At 41.4% G+C, this 19,889-nt stretch overlaps 2 protein-coding genes across 2 annotated transcripts in view; one reads left to right on the top strand and one right to left on the bottom strand.

Moving 5' to 3' along the window:
• CABCOCO1 (ciliary associated calcium binding coiled-coil 1) overlaps positions 1-19,889 on the top strand; it is a 189,804-nt gene that overhangs the window by 65,553 nt on the left and 104,362 nt on the right. The window lies entirely within an intron of this gene.
• On the bottom strand, positions 1,901-18,651 carry TMEM26 (transmembrane protein 26). The gene is made up of 6 exons (XM_066191676.1): positions 18,245-18,651; positions 15,077-15,155; positions 9,624-9,737; positions 8,885-9,105; positions 7,788-7,864; positions 1,901-5,542 (listed from the first exon to the last, which is right to left on the bottom strand). The coding sequence occupies exons 1-6, from the start codon at positions 18,433-18,435 to the stop codon at positions 5,130-5,132; spliced, it is 1,095 nt and encodes a 364-aa protein (XP_066047773.1). The 5' UTR covers positions 18,436-18,651; the 3' UTR covers positions 1,901-5,129.

Raw genomic sequence — 19,889 nt, forward strand, 5'->3', positions numbered from 1 at the left:
TTCTGGAGTCTTCTGTGAGGTCTTGGTATTAGTTGTGATTCTACTCATTCTGTCCAATTATTTTAGGATAATATTAGTTAGGTGTATAGTAGACTGAAGATTTTAGGCCAATTTTTAGATCAGCTCTTCAAGCTGTTATTACAGATGCTACTCATGCAGACCTGTTTTACTTGGCTTGGAGGCCTTTCCCATCTCCCACAATTAAAAATGCCGAGTTAGGGGATCTCTTTTATATTGTACCACCTTTCAACTCCATTATCTTTACCTGCAGCCTGACAGTCTCATTTCAAACTTCGTGTGACCCTACAGTTTGAAAGAGATAATAATCCTTAGGGCTACAGGAAATGATGCTGGTCATTCAATAAGTTAGTCCTTCCCAGAGACACTACTCAGGAAAAGATTCCTGTCCCTGCAGTAGGCTAAAAACAAATGGAGGAAGTGCTTTGGCAGCTGTAGATAGCTTTCATCTTTAACAGGAAGAAATAGGCTTGGCTCTTCTTAATCTTTGGCCTGAATTCTTCTGTGCCTTTGTAAAGACTTTCACAGGAAGCAGAGAGGGGCAGTGTGGAGCATGTTTTGTCTGTGTGCTGAGATCTGGAAGGTGGGCCCAGAAAGCATGCAGAAATGTGGATGAGCAAAGAGCAGTATGTAGAGGGCGAGGTAAGGGTTTAGGTTGATAAATGAAGGGGTTTTTATAGTTACACTGCTTTCACTCCCATGCCTTTTGCTCGATCTGAAGGGAAAAGACAACCCAAAGGAGACCAAATTAGGAAAAATTTGCACGGAGGATTTCAGTGATACCTTCAAGACAGACTTGTGTTCACTGGAATTCCTGTCTTAGCACCTTGCTGCAGATATTGGAGTGGAGCTGGCTGTTGAGAACCCTTCCAGTGCTGGCTCTGAAGGGGCAGGAAAGGCTTTCAAAACACAGCTCGTGTACGGTTATCACAGTCATTAATATCTGTTCCATTAGGTGTCTGCACTGCTGTATTTCCCTGCTGGTGCAGTGACCAATCTTGGGTAAACATCTCTGCTTCTTTTGCCACTTTTGTGACCCATTTTTGTTGCCTCACCACTACAGACTAGGAATGATCTGTTTTCTTTCCTCTTGTAAGGAAGGAGAGACTTCCTTCCTCATATAACAGTGTGAAAAAAAAGTGGAAAATTGAATCCAAAGACAGAGGGGCCAGGGACTCTCCAACCTGCTGATTTCAAAGCTTACCTATTTTCCACTGACACAGCATCAGAGGAACAGCCTTGTGCAGTTTCAAACATCTTGTGCTGGTGTTATGTTCTAATGCTCACCTAAAAAAACTTTATTTTTGAGGGGAAACTAATGATTCTGTACCTTTTATTCAACTGAGGAAATCTGGATGGAAAAGATATATTCCAGGGAACTTCATTTTTTTTTTTCATCGGTATATTGTTTGGAGTATGGTATGCTTAGTATTTAAGTTTCAAGATAGCTGTAATGCATAGGTATTTTCTGTTAGTGTTTTGGAGGCGTCTGCAGAGGGTTCTTACTGGCGGTCTCCCAGATTGTTACAAAAATAAAAGCTGTACATTGGGCATTGCCAGGTGTGTGTGAGGGCATCTAAATGTATGTATATATTTATGTGTGTATTTAAAATGCCTCCCGTGTGCAGACATTAAACACATCCCCTTGGGGATTGCGCTGTGACTTGCATACTTGGAGGCAAAGGCTCTGAATAACGAACCTATCCAGAACAGAGTGAAATGAGCTGCAGTTGCTTGTGGGTTTTCAAAGCAATGGCAGCAGTCAGAATCTGGCCTAAGTAATTAACTTAGGAAGCATGGAAAGGAAAAGCAGCATGTGGAAGATATAATTAATAGGAACATATAACAGTCAGCTCTCACATAATAAATTGGCAGCTATGCATGAGGTAACTGCCTTTTATTTGCAAAATGCTGTTGGAATTTTTTAAAAGTAATTGCACATTTTCTTCCATTTCCACATGGTCACAGAGAACATAGTACAGTACAAATACCAACAGGAATGCAATAAAATCATCACTGTTGTTTGTTGTTTTTCCTGCTTAGGGCTATGATCTTATTTGAGCCAATGTCCAAAAAAAAGGAGGAATACATTTTAGCTCAGAAAAAGACAAGTAGTAAAACATTTTAGTGAGGTTCAATATGGAATAATTTAGAAGGACAAGGCAGGAACAACCAGAATAAATAACAGTAAATGGTCAGATAACTATTTGCAGAATAGATTTAGTAATGTGTTCTACTGACTTGAGTAAATAATGGTTAAGATAAATGTTCCGGAATTCTTCCATTCTGGAGGCTTGAATTTTCCCCATCTGAAGGTACACTGCAGCTTTTCCCGCAGAGCAAGCGTGACATCTTTGGGTACACCACAGATGCTGGCAGATCTTCAGGCGAGTCCATTCTACCCCTTGCCTAGTGCAGAGCTCTGTAAGGCTGTGGGATGGCACCAGGGCTCCCCACAGCCAGCTGCTGCTTGAGCTGCCATCAACAGCCTGCTGCAAAACACAAAGCTGCAGTCCTGCTCCAAACATTTCCAGCAGGAAACTGAGGAGGGCTTGCAACTGGGGTTTGCTGCTCTGCCCAAAACATACAAATTACTGGACTTCTTATATGTGACTCCCCTCTCTACCCAAGTGGGAATTTATACTACTGCTTTGTTGGTCTGGATTTTCTTTTGGTGTTAAGCAATCTGATTGCCATCGCTGCAATAGTGGGGAGGAAAAGGGAAGTCCAAATCTACTCTACTGTAAACGTGAAAAGGATCTGGCCTATTTTGCCTGTGAGTGAATGAGGATGGGATCTCGTAGTAACCCCCTAACACTGGAGTGAGTTCTTATCACCATAAATGTGATTAGAAGCTTTACTGCTGTTTAAAATTGAACTGCCTGAAGACCAGGAAATAGAATTTGCTGTGAAATATTCCTGCTGTAACCAGTCTCTGTACTGCTGACCCCAGGGGATCTTGCATTTACTGCGGGCTGAGTCTAGTAGGCAGCTTGCTGCTGAACAAAGACTTTAAATAGCAAGTTTTAAAAAAGTACATCCTTGCAATTTTTGTGCTGATGAATTTAGAATGATGTTCTAGCACGCTCAGTACACTCCAAATTAATTAGCAGTGATCCTTTTAACAGGATAATTACTATATCAGCAAGTGGTAAACTCATAATGAATACAAGTAGTTCCGGCTTGCATCCACAAGGAAGAGCTGTGTTGTGGTTCTACCAAGTGATTCTAAATTCATCCCAGTGTGAAAGGTTTTAGACAGCATGGCTCATCATCAGAACTGTCATTGTTTTACCTCTAGACTTGAATTAAAATCCTAAATGAAGTTGCATTCCATTCTCCATATGTCTACCTCACAGCACCATGGCAAGTAGTGATTGGCTTTTTAAAACTTCTGCTGGAAAAAGGCTGAAAATAAGGAGAGAAGGTGCTGTACATTATTACTACTGTATAAATGATAGACAGGGCCATGAAGCATATGATACTTCTTTATGGCTGTGCATTTTCTTCTTTCATGATGGAAGGGTCTTATCCTGAATAGAACAGTAAGAAGTCACAAGTATAAACAAATGTTCACATCTTAGGTGTTTGGACTTTTTAAACAGATTCATCTTTCAAAGAATAAATGTGTCATTGCTTATCAGGCTGTAGATAAATAAGTATATGACTGCTGCAATGATGGTAGAAACACTTTCGTTCATTCCTGAAACCAGACTCTGGTTTTCAGATAGCTGAGACTATCTAAATGTAAAAGAAAATAAGGTTTAATTTTGTGTTTTTAATATGGGAAATTACCTTAATTAGGTCACTCCATATGCTTTTCTGCTCTCTTTCAAAATGGATGCAGAAATCTGTAAAAGCACCTGCCATTTTCTGTGAGAATATAATTTTTAGGCAGACTTTCAAAAATCACTTATGTTACTTTCAGCTTCTCTAAGCTAAGTCCAGCAACGTCTTACAGTGATCTCAAGTGTGCTCTTGGGAGAAATTGGGGCCTATGTTGTTCATTCCAAATGTGAAAGCAGTAAAGTAATAATTATTAGCCATTTCTTAAAAATGGATCTTGACACTTTCCAGACCAGACAATCTCTCAGGCTATTTCATGGGACCTTGTGGTGCTTTACAAAACATGAAATGCTTGCCTGAATCCTTTGGCTTAGATTGCCTTGAGCAGCAATGCCATGCTCTTTCTAGAGAGATTCTATGTCTACGTCAGGCCACTTCTAAAAATCATACAAAGTGGAGATATTTAAAAACCTGTCTTCAATTGTAAAAACAGAACTGTAAAATCAAGAGGAAAAAAGTATTTACAAATATTTTGGTGAGGTTCTGTCCGTGTGTGTTCTGTGCGTGTTTGTTCTAACTGGTAGAAATCGAAAGGCAAGCAACTCTGTAGAACAAATGCCTGTAGCAAATGCAGTTGTCTTCGAGTGATCCAGGGGACTGCTTTGTCCTCTTTGTTAAGGTTTAGGTTATTCAGAGCAGGCAGGTCATAAGAGCCTTTTGTATGCAATTTCATGGTGTTGCATAGTTCTTAACTGAATCCAGCCAAAGATGAGGTAACATCTGAAGAAGGTCTCTTTACATTTCTGGAATGAACAATGCTCTCATGTCACAGTAACAGCACTAACATGCCTGCACAGTTGTTGCTGCTGAAGTTCCTCCTGTACGTGGTGAACATTTTGGTCATCACGCTGCAGTTACAGCCCTACCATTCTAGTAGAACTCAATGCTTTTGTGCTTCCTATAAAGGACAGGCTTGTCCTTACAATTGAATACATGCCAGTACATAGGTCAGCACAGTGCCACCAATGGTAATAACCAATCTTGTTAGTGCTCCCAACCTTTCTTGATACTACAAACTATGGCTACAAAATCATTGTGAATAATATAATATGAAACTGGTCACAACCCACCATATAAATGGATTTTTAAAAACGTCCCATTTCTATGAATTTGCTTGAGAAAGTTCCCCTACAGTTTAGAAGAAATTAATGTTCTCTTGATGGAAAAGATGACTTAGGCACTCAAGATGTATTTGATCATAGAAACTGGCAAAGCCCTTCTGAAGAAGCCGTGGGAAATGCAGCCTCTTCCAAGTCAGTAATTGCTCAGTGATCTGATGGCACTTGGGATTCCTCTTTTGGAGGAACAGCAACAAACTCTTTCATTTCGTTCTCTTGGTGACCAGTAGCATGAGCACGAGCTTCATAAGGCTCACATGGGCAGCAACAGACTTCTCCTTTCCTGCTCTTCTGCAGAACGGTGGCACGGAAGTCTAACGTTATCACTGCCAGCCGATACAACTGTAGAGTTACAACTAAGACATTCTTAGCTGTAAAAAATACCAGCATCTGATTGAATATTCTGAAGTGGCCCATCAGAATTGAACGCACAATGAAGAAGGGGCCGTCCTGGATGAAAAGGCTGACCCCGATGTTCCAGAGTTCCGCACTGTACCTGCACAGCAGCAGGCTGGGGATCCGCCTGGTCGATGCGCTTGGTTTGCAGCCAATGTGCTGAACTGGAAGTAAAACAATTATGTTAAAACAACTTCGAGAAGTGGAGCCAGGGCTGGCCTAAAGGGCATTCACATTATAGGATTACTCTGAATTATAAATGCATTCACCTGTAAACTGTGTAACATATAGCATATCCAGCTCCTGGGATGTTTTTCAGCAAAACACACTGAACTCAGCTGAGGCACTTATACGGTCTGACGAACAGGACTAAAAACCACTTCCCCTTTTGTATCCCTCAAACATACCAGCATTTATACACTTCTACAACAAGAAGCAGAAATAGACCACCTAATGATTCTTCACAACTTCCCCAGACCTTTTTTCCGTAAATCAACATGCCTAACCAGTATGTATCCTTAAGGAAAAAACTGTGCTGAAAAGGATCAGCCAGTGCTGTAGCACTTCGCTTTGTTCCAGGCTGTCTAAGACGTTTCTTTTAAAATATTCACCAGGTAGGCATTGCTTTTTTCATGTGTCACAGTAAGAATAAGGCCTGTCAGTGCCAGCCCCTATAGAATATTATGTGGTTTCTGTCTGCCATGGAAGGCAAGAAGCACAGTTACTTGTTCTTAGCCTTGTGGGTATCAATTTCACACAACTGCTGGAACGTGCATGCATGGGCTCCCCTTGGCTGTAAAGGTGGTGGTGGGCTCAAATGTTCTCTGTGGTGTAGTGCCCAGAGAAGGAGCATCAGTAGGATTTGTGGGGGTAAATTTGGCTGTCTCTCATGGAAATACAGGAAGCTTAATGAACCTGTCTCCTGGGCAGGGAGATTTCATTGGTTTAAAAAAATCACTACTTGTGATGCAGTGACAACCGCAAAACATTGCAACTTGCCAAAAGAATTCTATTGTTTGAGTCAGTGCTGGGGTGGGGGGAGAAAGAGATGAGACTCAAATGGAAAATGAGTTGTAAAATGTAGAAATTTGCGGAATCCATTAGGCAAAGCTTCAGCAGCAGCTAATTTTTTAATATGCTTCTATGCCATCGCTGTTAAGAGTCCTAACTGCATTGCTGTCATCTAATCATGAGTGCCTAAAAATTTCTTTTACGTCATGTTTGATGTGCAAGCAAACATTATGATGCTTGAACAAAAAGTACTATCTGTGCAACTGTATAGAACTACCTAAAATAAACTGTACCCATAGTAATTTCAGGAAAATGTGTGTTCAATAATTTAATTTTTAACTGGTAAATGTAATTAAGTAAGTGGAAAAGCAACAGCTAGAGAAAAAAAAGAACAGATTGTTTATGTGCTACTTGAATTTATTTGTGTGGCAATGTATATAGGAGTTTTATTTGGCTGGTTGAGTTTTTTTTAAACCTGAGTGCTGTGCATCTTTAATAGAATATATTTTGGTAGTAGCAGGAATGGTAGCTATGATAAAGCTGAAATGAGATTGCATCAGATTTTTTAGGAGGTGAGCTGCTGAGCTGAAATGCTGAAATATTTTAATAACTTCCCTGTTGGAAACAAAGCCTAGCACTGTCCATAAAAAAAAAAAGATTAATGAACAAAATAATATTCCAGGAATTTTTAATTTATTATTTTAGTCAGTGTGTCAGCCTAGAAATATATTTTATATAAGATTCTACTGAGGATAATGCATTTTTGGACTGCTATAGTTGTTGCAAACTTGTGTTGTGAAGGCCAAAATGGTTGGAACAGATGATGCTCCAGACAGCTTTCATTGTTCTTTTTGGACAGGGAGAAACCCTTTCTGCCCAGGGACAAACACAGCCCTGAGCCGGCTGAATAGCTGGCCCTTTTAGATAAAGATAACGGTGAACAGTCGCAACATCATATGGTCCTTTAGGTCTCCTGTGAATAGGTAATTTCTCCTGTGCTTTTGGCTATGCTGTTCTGTGGTTCACAACTGCCTGCCTCTCTGTAGGGTCTAGTAGCCTACCCAAATTTGAGCCATAATATAATAGACGAAATGTAACTTGAAGCTCACATAGTGAAGTTTAAGGCAGTAACAGGCAACTGGAGCAATACAATAGTGCAGTCCTTTTTTCCTTTTTCTGAAAGCAGAGAGCTCTATCAGAGAGATCAGAGGTTAGCCAGAAACAAGTGTTTCCTCAAAAGAAACCACAATGAGCTTTCTTCAAAAGCTGTTGTCATACGAATTCCTCTCCACCAGAAGTCCTTGCTACAGCCCATAGTGTGTGTGCACAGCCACAAGATGTACCAGCAAAAACTTAAGAGGGTTTTCTCTCTTTTCTTGTCTATGTGCAAGTACTAACCTGCAAGATCAAGTGGAAACTGTAACATACTCCAGGTCCAAACAGCAAGAATTGCATTTATGAGAACGTAATTCTTCCTATGGGAGGAGAAAAAGTGATAACAATGAAGATGCAGTTTCCTTATGTGATCACAAAAATGCTTCCTGTAGTGTTTGGAATGTCATTTGAAGGGTAGTTGAGTGAAGCAGTGATTGATTGATTGATTTATATGTGCTTTTACGATGCAACACTAAGGAAAACAGATGCACCTTTTGGGTGGAATTTTTACTGTTTAGGCTTACGTATTCCAGCTGTGTAATTACACTAAATATCTGAAGCTAATGCTATAATAATAAGCATATGTGAATAGACTCTGTGGCTCAGGGGGGATATTGTTACCCTTGTAGTGATTACACGTTCCTTGCAAGCCTGAAGCTTCTCTGCCAAGTGGGAAGGACTCTCTTCCTGCTCTAAAGGCATTGCTATGATATTTACAAAAAATAAAATATTGTATTTGTTAGAGAGGATGAACCTTTTCTGTGACTCTTTCTTTATGACGAATGTTCACAGCTCATCTCTCAGCAGTGTGAGGGGGATGTGAGCTTACTTTCTCTGGGAGAGATCACAGTGTTGAAAATTCACACCATTGTGCCATTCCCTTTCTTATCTTTGAACACTTTGTCACTCTACCATGAAGTACACATGCGATAACCAAAGAAGCAACTTGGATAATGAATCACTTAGGCCAGCTCTAGTTGCTTCCTTGACTGTCTAAAACAATTCATTAACCTGTAGGAGGCTTAGTGCGTATCCAGTGTTTCAGCTCCTGTAGCTGTAAGAACTGATGCTGCCTGGCAGTTATGCTGCTCGTTTGGCTCTCTGAACGCTTTCACTGTGATGATGTGACATGCTTCTCTGCTGGCAACACATGAGTAATCCCTAAAAAAGCTCACAGGACTTAGGCCTTTCAGAGAAGGAAAGGCACGAGCAGGCACACAGAGCCCTTGAATGTAGTCTTCTGTTTTCTATGGGAAATGCAGTTTTGCCGGTCTGAACACTGCATGTTATACAAATATCTTGTATGGTGCAAGTTATTTATGTCAGCAAAAAATCCTTACCGAACATCCTCAATGTCCAAGGTTTCACTAGCAAATTCAAGTATATCTGCTGCTGTTCCCACAAACATGAGAAGCAGCTGAGACAATTGATCCCGGGTGATTTCAACTCCAATGGGGAGAAGCCATCTCCCAACTACTAGCAGCAGTAGAAAAGTCTGGTGGAGAGCCAGTGTCCATACAGTCTCACAGATTGTGGAGAGCTGATTGACAAAGACTTTAGCCTGTTTAAAAGACAACAATAATATACTCTAACTTCAGGAGACTCATGTTATAGGTACCTTCAGAGACTGTATTTGTCTTTGAGCTTGCTTTTGTTCTCTTTCATATTGTATGAGAACAAATAATTTCCATCTGGCAGGCCTGGTTTGAAAAAGGCACTCTAATACAAACTTTGGATAATGAGTATCAAATCTTTCTCTGTATACTACTCCTCCTGTTCTCATTTTTTTTCAATTGAGCATAATACTTTACAGAATCATTACCCAGGCATTTTCTAAATTCAGTTACTGAGATGTGCAAGAGAATGGTAGGAGCATCTCTTCTTTACACAGAGACTGGTCTTAGCAACAATAGCTAGTATGCAGCATGCTGTATTTTCACAATGTGGTTTTCTAGACTACAAATACATACAATATACATGTTTTGGGTTGTATGGCGCTTTTTTTTTCCCCTCACTCTGCAAGGTGCTTATCTCTAATTGTCATAAGATCTCTACCAGAAACAGGAAAAGGTACCCTACCGTCTGAATGATGTGGTGATCTGTTCCCTCACTTCCATGACTGCTGTCTCTGGATTGATTGAAGTCTTGATTGCTGACATTCACCTGAACTGCCCCAGGCTCATTGCCACAGTACTGTTGTGAACAAAAACACAACACACTTCTAAACATCCCACCCAAGGAGCAGATGTGCTCTGTGGCTGAGAGTATCCTGTTTTGCTGAACTGCAGAGGGTTCATTTGTGAAAGATACTGGATATTTACAAAGGTCCTCACTCTTAGTGTAATTCCCCCCTTTTTCAAGCAGGAGGAATTCCTCCCATGAGAACAAGAGTGGTGTGTTGGTGGGTTCCTGAGAAATTACAGGGTTGTACTGCAAGAAGAGGATGCAAATTCAACGGCCCATGGAGTGGGTGACATTGCTGCGCTCTTAAGTCTGCACCCTGTGAATGTGATCTGCTTGCAGCTCTCCTGAACTGGCTCCTGGGTTCTCTACATGGTCTCTCTTTGGTTAGAAGAGTCACATAAGGTAAAAACTAGTTATGATCAGGCCATGTAGTCAAACTTGTTCTCAAAATATCTGCTTCTCTTTTCTACTATCCAGGAAAAGCTCTCTGAAAATGTCACTGTTTCATTTTTCTGTATGACTTCTCTCAAGGCTGAAAATGAGTTGAGGTAGGATATTGGGGTTGTATTCTCCACATCTCCTGCCCCTGCTGTGCCTTATTTTGTAAGGAAATTCATAGGGTGAGAGGTGAAATAAAGGAGTATTTAAGAGAAATAGACCTGTATTGTTGCCTAACCCTTTGAAATAGAATAAAGGGTACTTTTACTTTCTGCAAGAACACGGTGATCTGGGAAACTGAGTGTTGGCTAAAACATACTGTTACTCCAACTACAGTAAACCAGTGGTGGGGCTACATTCTGTCTGCAGCACTGTCCTGCTGTTCTACCTTCACACCCAGTGCTGGCCCAGGAGCAACTGGGGGGCATGGCTCCAAAATCTGTCTTCATAACAACCCGTAACATCTCTCTCCGTTGTAATAAAAAGAGGATAATTAGAAAATCAAACCATGCTGTTCCTAAAGACTTTTATCCTGTCCTATTTTTGCCAGAGAACTGCAGATGATTTGCATTTCTCCACTGGGCCCCCCACCATTTTATTGCATGGGGATTGATTTTCTGCTACAATTGGAATGTGTTTGAGAGCATACTGAGTAGCTGTGTTCAGCATAAAGCCTGACAATATAAGAGAAACATTTTCCAGCAAATTTCAGATTCTACTTTGATACTTTGCTTGGTCTCTGATAATGTTGTTCAGTATCTGGGTAAATGCTGCCTCTTGTCTGACCTTGTGGTAGATAAATTTCCTGCGACTTCAAAAACCTGGAAAAAATGTCAGTGCTTGTTGCTTTTAGAGTTGGCGGTAAAGAGTCTTAAGCTGAATGCTTGTCTTATTTGAACAGTGGGTGTGAGAGTCTTGAAAGATTGACACACAGATGTGGGGAAAATGATATTTCCATTTAGTCTAAAGTTCTGGGTATGGAAACAGTGAGATGGAGGGGCTGGTACTCTCTGCCTGGCTACAGCCTTGTAGGGCTAATCTCCCTGAGTTTGCCCTTCAACTAAAGAGAGAGTGGGAATGTTCAGAGGATGTTTTGGAAATGAAGTTTAATTGGTGCTCTGGAGAGGCATCTGTATCTGCTGCCTACAGAAAAACCCTAAAGACTATGGAGATCCACCCCCAAGGTCAAAGTCAGGCTGAGTTACTTCCACTGGCTGTGTGACACAGCTGAGACCACAACCTAAAAATATTGCATAACTGTCCTAACCACTCCAGAATGCTGAGAAATGAACATCAACAAGTAGCCTGGGTTAGGGCAAAGGGATGACTAACCTGTGCAGGAGAAGGAAGGCTGACTCTGACAGCCTTTGGTTTGTCATTAAGTCTGCATTTAAGCTCACCCCTCTGGCCCCTTGCCTGGCCTCGCATGATAAGAGGAAAGCAGCCAGGAACCTGTACAGAACTTCGCATCCAAGTCTGAGGAGCTGCAGGACTCAGCAGCTTGACTGCTAGAAGGAGGGAGAAGAAACCATGCCATGGCTTGCAGGAAAGCTCTTTTTTCTCTTGTTCTAGTGGCACAAAGGTGCAGGAAATACTTCTAACAAAAATAATTCACATTACTGGTGTCTTTGGTAGGTATGTCATTTTTGTAAGTACTTTGAGCTGAGAAGTGGGTTACTATTTCAGAGCAAGGCTCCGTGGTCTTGGACTGAACGGCAAGCTCAGGGCCAGTCCATAGCTCTTCTCAATTGCTTCCAGGCAGGAAATAGAAACCTGCATCTGCAAAGCCAGTCGTTTAAGTAGGCTCCTGGTTTTTTTTGTTTAAGTAGGCTTCTGGTTTTTTTCATTAAAGTATGTTAATATCTTGTTTGGGTTTGTTCTTCTCTGAATATTTATTAAGTGGTGATTGTGAAGTGATTCACTTGAAAATTTGGAGAAGAGCCTTTATTTACATCATGTATATGCATGTAAATAGGACTGTTGGTGCCAGGCATATTTACTTATCGAGTGATGGATGTGCAATAACTAAATGGGAAAGTGACAAGAAGAAAGTGAATACTGTTTTACTGTTTTATGGGCATTTGATAAACATGGTTTGCCTTTTTACTACTAGACCCCAGTTAGTCCTAGGTATTGACTGTGCACATAGCTAAATAAAAATGGTTTTGTTCTCAGGTTTTTTACTGTGCAAAGATAAAACAAGAAGATGCACTACACATTTTGTATCAATTCTGACTTGGCTTACTTTCTTTTGTTTCTTCTGAGATGAAGCTTACATACCCCTGATTCGTAAGCCATCTAACCAAAATGGAAATGCTGTTGCATGACATGGTGATGTCCCAGTGTATAGTCTGCAGAGAAGCTCACTGCCAGTGCATGGGGGACACCTGAAACACCAAACTAATTCAGCCAATTTCTGTTTGCACCTTATTCACAATCTAGTATTCTCAAATAAAACTGAGGCTAGCTAGAACTTTTCATAAAGGGGCCAGCGTTGGGGTGTAAAATTCACACTTGAATATTAGGGTGGAGTACCCTCAATCTATTAACGTGTGTGGAGGCTGAGGACACTTTGGAAGAGTCCAGCCCTTCCCTGGAGCAGGCCCTCTGCCAAGCAACAGGTACCTGGCTTGCTGTCTGTGCTTTGCTGCAAACAGTGTGGCTGTCACTATGGAAACATATGAGATGTCAGAAATTCAAAGCACTCCCGACTGCTTCATTTTGCTCATACAGGAAAGCTGAAATGTAAAACATGAAGAAAAGATTACCTAAGTTGTTTTCCAAATTGAGGAATATAATGGGTATGGCAAGGAAGGAATGGTGAAAGATGTAAGATCACTTTGAGGAGTTCATGATGGTATAATTTTAGCTGGCAAGAGAATCCCACCTCAGAATAAGGCTGAGGGAATGGACAGTAATATTCACTATATCCCCAAAATGTTCAAGTTAAAGTGGTTAAAAATAATTACAAGGTTTACCAAGTTTCTGTCTTATTCCTGACTGGAAGTCTGCATTGACTACAGCCCTAGTAGTTGTGTAAGCCCTGCAAAAGGTAGTCAGTTACTGCTTTCTGTGGCAGAGGCGCACCAGGCATTTGAAAAGGTAACAGAGCCCTGAGATCCTGTATGTTATTATGAAAGAATGTTTGGGGTTTTTTACGGATTAAATGGTTTCAATTTGCTTGACAACAGACAGCAATTTTTTCTCTCTGTGCAGTTCAATTGACTTTATCATCTCTCCCAAACATATATTTCATCCCCAAATTTGTTACCACAAAGCAGTAGTTCCTATGCAGTCAGTATTTCACTCTTGATATAGGAATGGTATTATATGTCCACTTCTGCAGTACACTGAGAGGCAGAATTGCCTCCGTGTTCAGGAAGAGAGGCTGCCTATTAGCACCTGCTTTAAATAACAGCACTGACACGAGCAGCTGATGCTTCCTGGTAAAGATTCAACACGAGATCAAAGTTCTACTGTCTTAACGACCACACACTGTTTTCATAGAGTATGTATTAAAAGCGTGGATCTAGTGACTGGATGATTACCCATTCTGTTTGCATTTAAATAATGAAATCCCAGGAATACTTCAGTATTGAGAGTTGTACTAGTCTGGGTGCTGTGTTTGAGGTTTATCGGTAGGAAAGCTGCTCTCCTTCTGGAGGTAGTGTTTTTGAATCTGTTAGACTGTGTGTTTCCAGAACTCTCTATCCTATCTCTCCAGGTATAAACTAAACTGTTAATTTGATATACCCCCTCTTTAATTCACAATAGCAGTATATCAATAAGAACAAAGTATGCCATGTTCTAACATCATTTTGGGAAATAAACTGCTGCCTTTGACTACAGAATTAGCCTGTTTCTTGGACCAGATTTAACTATGACAAATGTTCTCAATATCCACATTACCTGTCTGCGACTGTTTAAGGAGATTTGGGAAAACAAGAAGACAATAAATTCCTGCTGCTGTATTTAGAAAAAGCCTCAGGCACTTTCAGTGTAAACACAATTTTGAATATTTGATTATGCTTCTGTGGGCTCTAACAATGTTTCAAAAGAGAAGATGAGGCACTAGGTCTTTTTAGTATAATTTATGTATTTTCTTCTATTACTTTTTGGTTTTGTTCCAATCAGAACCTTTGCTCTGGATGTAAGGCACTGCATATGTGCGAATGCTGGGACAGCCAAAATTTCCTTTTCATGGCATGGAAGTGCTATTGGGACTTGAAACTAGTCTGCATGAGGTTGATTCAGTGAGACCTGTTGGGTGAAGTGGCTCTGTTCTGGCCCTGACCCCAGAACACTTGCCCTTAAAAATTTTACCATGTGCTTTAGTCCTGAATTGGAATCCAGGCCCTCCCTCCTAGATCACACTGCAGCACAAAGAAAGGAAGGATATAAACCTTGTCAAGACACATTTCCAGCTGTGGTAACAATCCGTGTGTTCTTCTACGTTGCAGCAAACATGAGGTAACCTGAGTTTAAGACCCCTTTCACTGATACCTGTGTCAATTTTGACTTGCTTGAAGTTGTGGTATTTGCTTTTAAACACTGTGAGACTCACTTTATTTTACAAAGGCCTCTAAAGCAATGAAGTTCTTTTACCCTACAGAGGAAGATCCATGCTGGTAACCTGGGGGTGAAAGGCTGTGTTTTTCAAACTTCTAGTCCTCAGTTCCTCAGATAAATACAAATCAATGGTCTCATTTTCAGCTAGGAAAGAGGCTCATTATCTGATAATAAGGAAGTGCACAATAGTCATAATATAGCTGTAGCTAGATTGGGACACCCACCAATATGAAAGAGAGAACTGGAACAAGACTTGGCAGACTTCTGGCTGCATGCCTGAAGCCAACCCATCAAATAATGCATAGATTTCAAACTAGTCCATCTTGTCTCATAATAAATACCTGAGTCCCATGATGAATTTCTAGTAGCCATAGTGATGGTACTATGCAAATCAGATATAAAAATATTGCTGGTGAAAACCTGCGAAGGAAAAGAAAAGATACCTTGGTATTATGACACATCATACTTTCCAACACAGACAATGTTCAGATACATGGTCTCCTGTGCCTCTACCATATGAGATGTTAAGAAACAGGGAAACTGCAAGTAAGATTTGCTATTCTTGCTGGATTTCTCGTGCTGTGTGAGTATTATAAATAGTAGGTTTATCTGTACATCGATCTAAGGTCATATATAGAAATTTCTTTAAAATCTCTTTTTTAAGAACTGACCAAAGGCACTTTGCTGTTTGTATTGTATCACAGCATTTTCTGTATTTAAAAAGCCCGTAGCTAACATGCCCTTTCTGATTTCATAAAGAGTGAATTAATACATTGAGTCACTTCACTGAGTGATGCTGAGATAAAGGCAGTTGCTCATAATCCTGTGCATTGACACAGGAAAGGTAGAAATAGCATCAGTTGGCCTAAAACAAGCATTGCTTTAGCAGAAGATTTTTTAGTTGCAGGCTGTGCATTTAAAATGGGTTTATGAAAATGGGTCTTGGCCTTGTTTCCCCACTTGTGCTGGCAGTGGTAGAATTTTCTAGTTCTTCTCTTCCTGCCAGTCTTCTATATAACTGTGGTGGGTTGATCCTGGCCAAGCAGCAGTGCACCCACGAAAATCATTTATTCAAATAAAACCAGCACAATAACTGATGTTGATGAAGCTTTATTATCTTCAGCTTCTTTAGCTGGGTTTATTCAGAAATAATGGAGAGGTTTCATGACTCCTGCAAGTAGTGATTCTTGTGAGAGTTGCTGATGTTTTCTAATCGAACACATGACATTTGATTGGGGTGGGGTTTCTTGGCAATTCTGTCCTTTTGGAGCAGGAATGAGGTGCAATGCCACAAATGTTCCATCTAGCTCTGCATGCCACAGTAAGGAGTGGGCATTGCTGCAACGCCCTGGGACTGGACAGTGGGGTCCAGCTCAGGACATTTGCTTGATTCCTTCTATCCTGCCACTGGCACATTCTGCAGTCAATTTAAACTGTTTCTAAGTATGCAACTGCAGCAACATTTTGGTCAAATGTTGTTGCATTTACTGTTTGTTCCTATGTTGAATGTACCTTTATTTTGGTAATCATGACTTTTCCAGTGAAGATTAAGTATTGAGGAAAACAAAATATCCTGCTGCTTAGGGAAATTACTGAACTTGCTCTGAACTGTTTCTGAAATGTTTGCTGAACTGCTCTAAAATGTTTCAAACACTCCCTTCTAAGATAGTCTGAGTTTGGGTTTTAATTGTGGTTTTTATTTTGTTTGTTTGTTTTTCAGGGTTGAGGGGGTGTTATTTGTTTTGGCAGGGGGGTTTTTTGTTGTTGTTAGCTTTTCGTTTCCTTAAAATATAAAAAAGGGTTAGTGATTCTGTGGCTTTTTAGCCTGGTTATTTTGGGAGAAAACACACCTCTCATTTGAATGGAAGAACTAACATTTCACAGTATTTCCTGTAGGACTTGAGCACATGAAAGATCTATCGAGCTGGCAGGTTAGCAATACTGAGCTAATCATACCACATCAGGCCAAGAGATTTCAAGGGCTTTAACTTTGCCTTTCTTTCAGAAGGAGCAATCTAGAGGAAGTATTACATGGCCAGGCTCACAAGAAGACTTTTTTTCCACAGTGCCTTTAAATGTTTTATGCTGGAGTAATAAGTAACAGTCCTCTGTAAAATATGAACAGAGAATATGAGGGTGTTGGAGGCGGGAGTCCTGCTGCATGGTCTGGCCCTTGCTTGGATTGGTGATTGTCTGTGGAGGTGTTTCTATAAATGCTGCTGATGATGCCTGTTCTGAATGTGACTGTTTTCCACTGGAGCAGAAAATTATCCTGATACAAATAAATGCTGGCCATTTGTCTACAGTTCTCACCTATAAATGTATTTTCATTTTGCTGCTTAAAGTGCTGGACCACATCCATTTCAGAATTTTCTTCCAGATAAATTAAGCTCTGTACTCTATGTTTTCATCTAACATGGATCTGCTTTTGGTTTCTATTTTTGTTTGGATTTTTCAAAAGCTCCCATTGCAAGTGTTCCTTCATGAAGATTTTGCTGCTGTCTCCCAAAAGAATTGGGTCTGTTCAATCTGCCTGTCTCATAACTGCATTTGGGTCTCTGCTGTTGTTCAATTTTCCAGTGTCCCAGACTTTATCACCGCTTTTATTACATTCAAATTTAGAACATGAAACTCTTGTGTGAATAGTCACACAACACTCCTTCTGTTATAATGACTTTCACAGGTTGCAATGGGCAGGATTTTAAGAACATGAGAATACTGCAGGGCTCTTTAGTCCTGGATTTGTCTCAAGGCCTGCCTGCAGTTTGAGTTTTTAACAATAAAAGGTCCTAGTGAAATCTAGACAATTAGTTACTTGACCGCCTCCTTTTCACAGAGCATTTTGTTTTGGCTGCCTGGATGCTGATGAGCTGTAGATGACAGCAGTAATTCTTTAGATGCATGTAAAAACCCATGTGCTTGGCCAAGCTCTGCTATGACTAACTTTTTTGTTCATTTCTCGGGCAGGCTTTCACGCATCAAAGTTCCCCACTGGAATAGCCTCTCAAATCCAAATATTTAAGCCGCTCTTGCTGTATCAAAAGAGTGGTTGCTACTCATCTTTTATTTTTTTACCAAGTTTAGGTTCATGCAGTAGCGTGGTAGGACTGTTGCATGGAGGAGAGAAGGGGCATACAGTCCTAGGGAAGGAGGTGCAGGGCACGGCAGGACGGGGTGTGAGATCCAGGGCATTTGCAGGGTCCCTCCGCACGCCTCTGCCCCTGCAGCGCGCAGCCCCAGCCCGCTGCAGGCGCAGCCCCACAGCATCCAGCTCCTGACTGCAGCAAAAGACACCCACAGCCACACAGAGTGGTAGTCTGCTGCACAGCTGCCCCTCCTGAAAGCCCTCTGTCTGGCAGTGGACTAGCCAAACTCTACCAGCTTTCCGTCCCTGCCTCCCAGGAGCAGCCGGGCAGCAAACGCGACCCCTGAACGCCTGGGGGGCAGCTTCCCGTCTGCAGCAAGGGACATGCAAAGAAGCGAGAGGTGCTCCGGCGGAATATGCTCACCATTTGTAGCCTCTGCCTTGCTTAAACTTGAGGGTGAGCCCTGTCTCCAGGCACAGGAGAAGATTGAGCAGTGCCAGCAGCCAGTACTTGGGTTCCTTCTTCACGGCAGTCACTCTCCAGACCCCGATGAGCGAGTGCAGCACGAAGAGCAGGCGGGTGACCAGGGCATTGAGCAGCACCATGAGCTCCATGCCGCAGCACCCCCTCCCCTCGCCCCGCACCGCTGGGCGCCCGGCGCCTTCAGCAGCCCTGGCGAGTTACCTTGGGAGCCACCGGGATGCCTGCGCCCCGCCGGCACACCGATCTCCTCTCCTCTTCCATCTCCACAAAGGGGCCCATTATAACAAAAAAGAAACAGCATCGCCCCTCCCCCAGACTTCCTGAAAACTTTTTGAGGGGAAAAAAAAAAAAAAAAAGACACGCTGCAGTAGTTTGCTGGCTGGGAACAGCCCTGGCCAAGGCAGGGGTGGGGAGCGTTGTTTCTGTCCCCTCTATCATCGGCTCAAGGACCAAGCAGGGCGAGATTTTCCCTCTCGCCCAGTTACCACCGCTCTGCAGCCCCACTTGCTGCTCTTGCCTTGTGCATTTCCAGCAGAGACAATGTCAGGCACGTTACTAATTTGAATCAGTTTTGCTGAAAGCTCCACTGCATTTCTGAGAGTGCAACCCAAACCCCTCTTTCTGTTATCCCTGAAAGAGACTTCATATCTGGGAGCTTTTAAAATAGTTTGTTTAACATTTCAATATAGAAAGCAGAACCTGTATGCTTGGTTCAGTACTGGAATGCCTTGTGCAGCAGGAGTCAGAAACTGAAATCTATTCAAACCATTCTATTGTATGATCTATACTCTGCTGCAAGACTATGAAGCAGGCCAGGTGCAGAACTTCAGAAACAGGGATGAAATCTGGGCTAACACTAATTTTACCGAATTTTTCAACAGAGGCATATACAAAAATGCACTAAAGCTTGACTGTTAGGTCAGTTACCTGTAGATGGACTTTTTGTACCCTGTGGGAACAGTGTGTGAAGTACAGAATTTGTTTTAAAATTTCCTTAATGTTTATCACAGATATTACAAATTGTATTTGAATTTACACTTGGGTAACCAAAGGGAAAATTCTTCTTGATCCAAATTGGCTCTGTGTTGCTTCAGTTTTGTGTTAATTTACTGCCAAAGCACTTAATCGAGATACACCATTGTAAAATGCAAATGGACTATCCATGCAAAGTACTGTGGTGTTTCAGAGGTCCTAACTTCCTAGATTTAATTTTAAGAAATCCTGTTCAGTTTTAAACAAAGGAGGATATTCTTTGAGTTGTGACCTTTCTAAGAAAGTATTTTTCCTCAATTGCTAAGATCCAAGTTTTCCTTACTGCAAAGCCAAGCCTCTTCCTTTATGAAGTGCTGGTGCTGGCCAGCTGATATCCTTGGGAGTGGGGGGATAAGGGAGAGGAAGACTACTTTACTTTAACCCTGCCCAGAAAAAAATGGAAAACAAAAGTCTGTTCCACAGTAGAGATTACTCTCTTGGGAAATGCCTGAGTAAATAAATGGACTGTGTAGCATGCTTTTTTGAAGGAACAAAATGAAGCTCCTCACGCTCAGAGGAAAATGAATTCAAGTCAAGGACCTGCTATTGATAA

Source organism: Chamaea fasciata, unplaced genomic scaffold (genome assembly GCF_029207755.1).
Source record: "Chamaea fasciata isolate MVZ Bird 193981 ecotype frontalis unplaced genomic scaffold, bChaFas1.0.hap1 SCAF_9, whole genome shotgun sequence".
Taxonomy (NCBI): domain Eukaryota; kingdom Metazoa; phylum Chordata; class Aves; order Passeriformes; family Sylviidae; genus Chamaea; species Chamaea fasciata.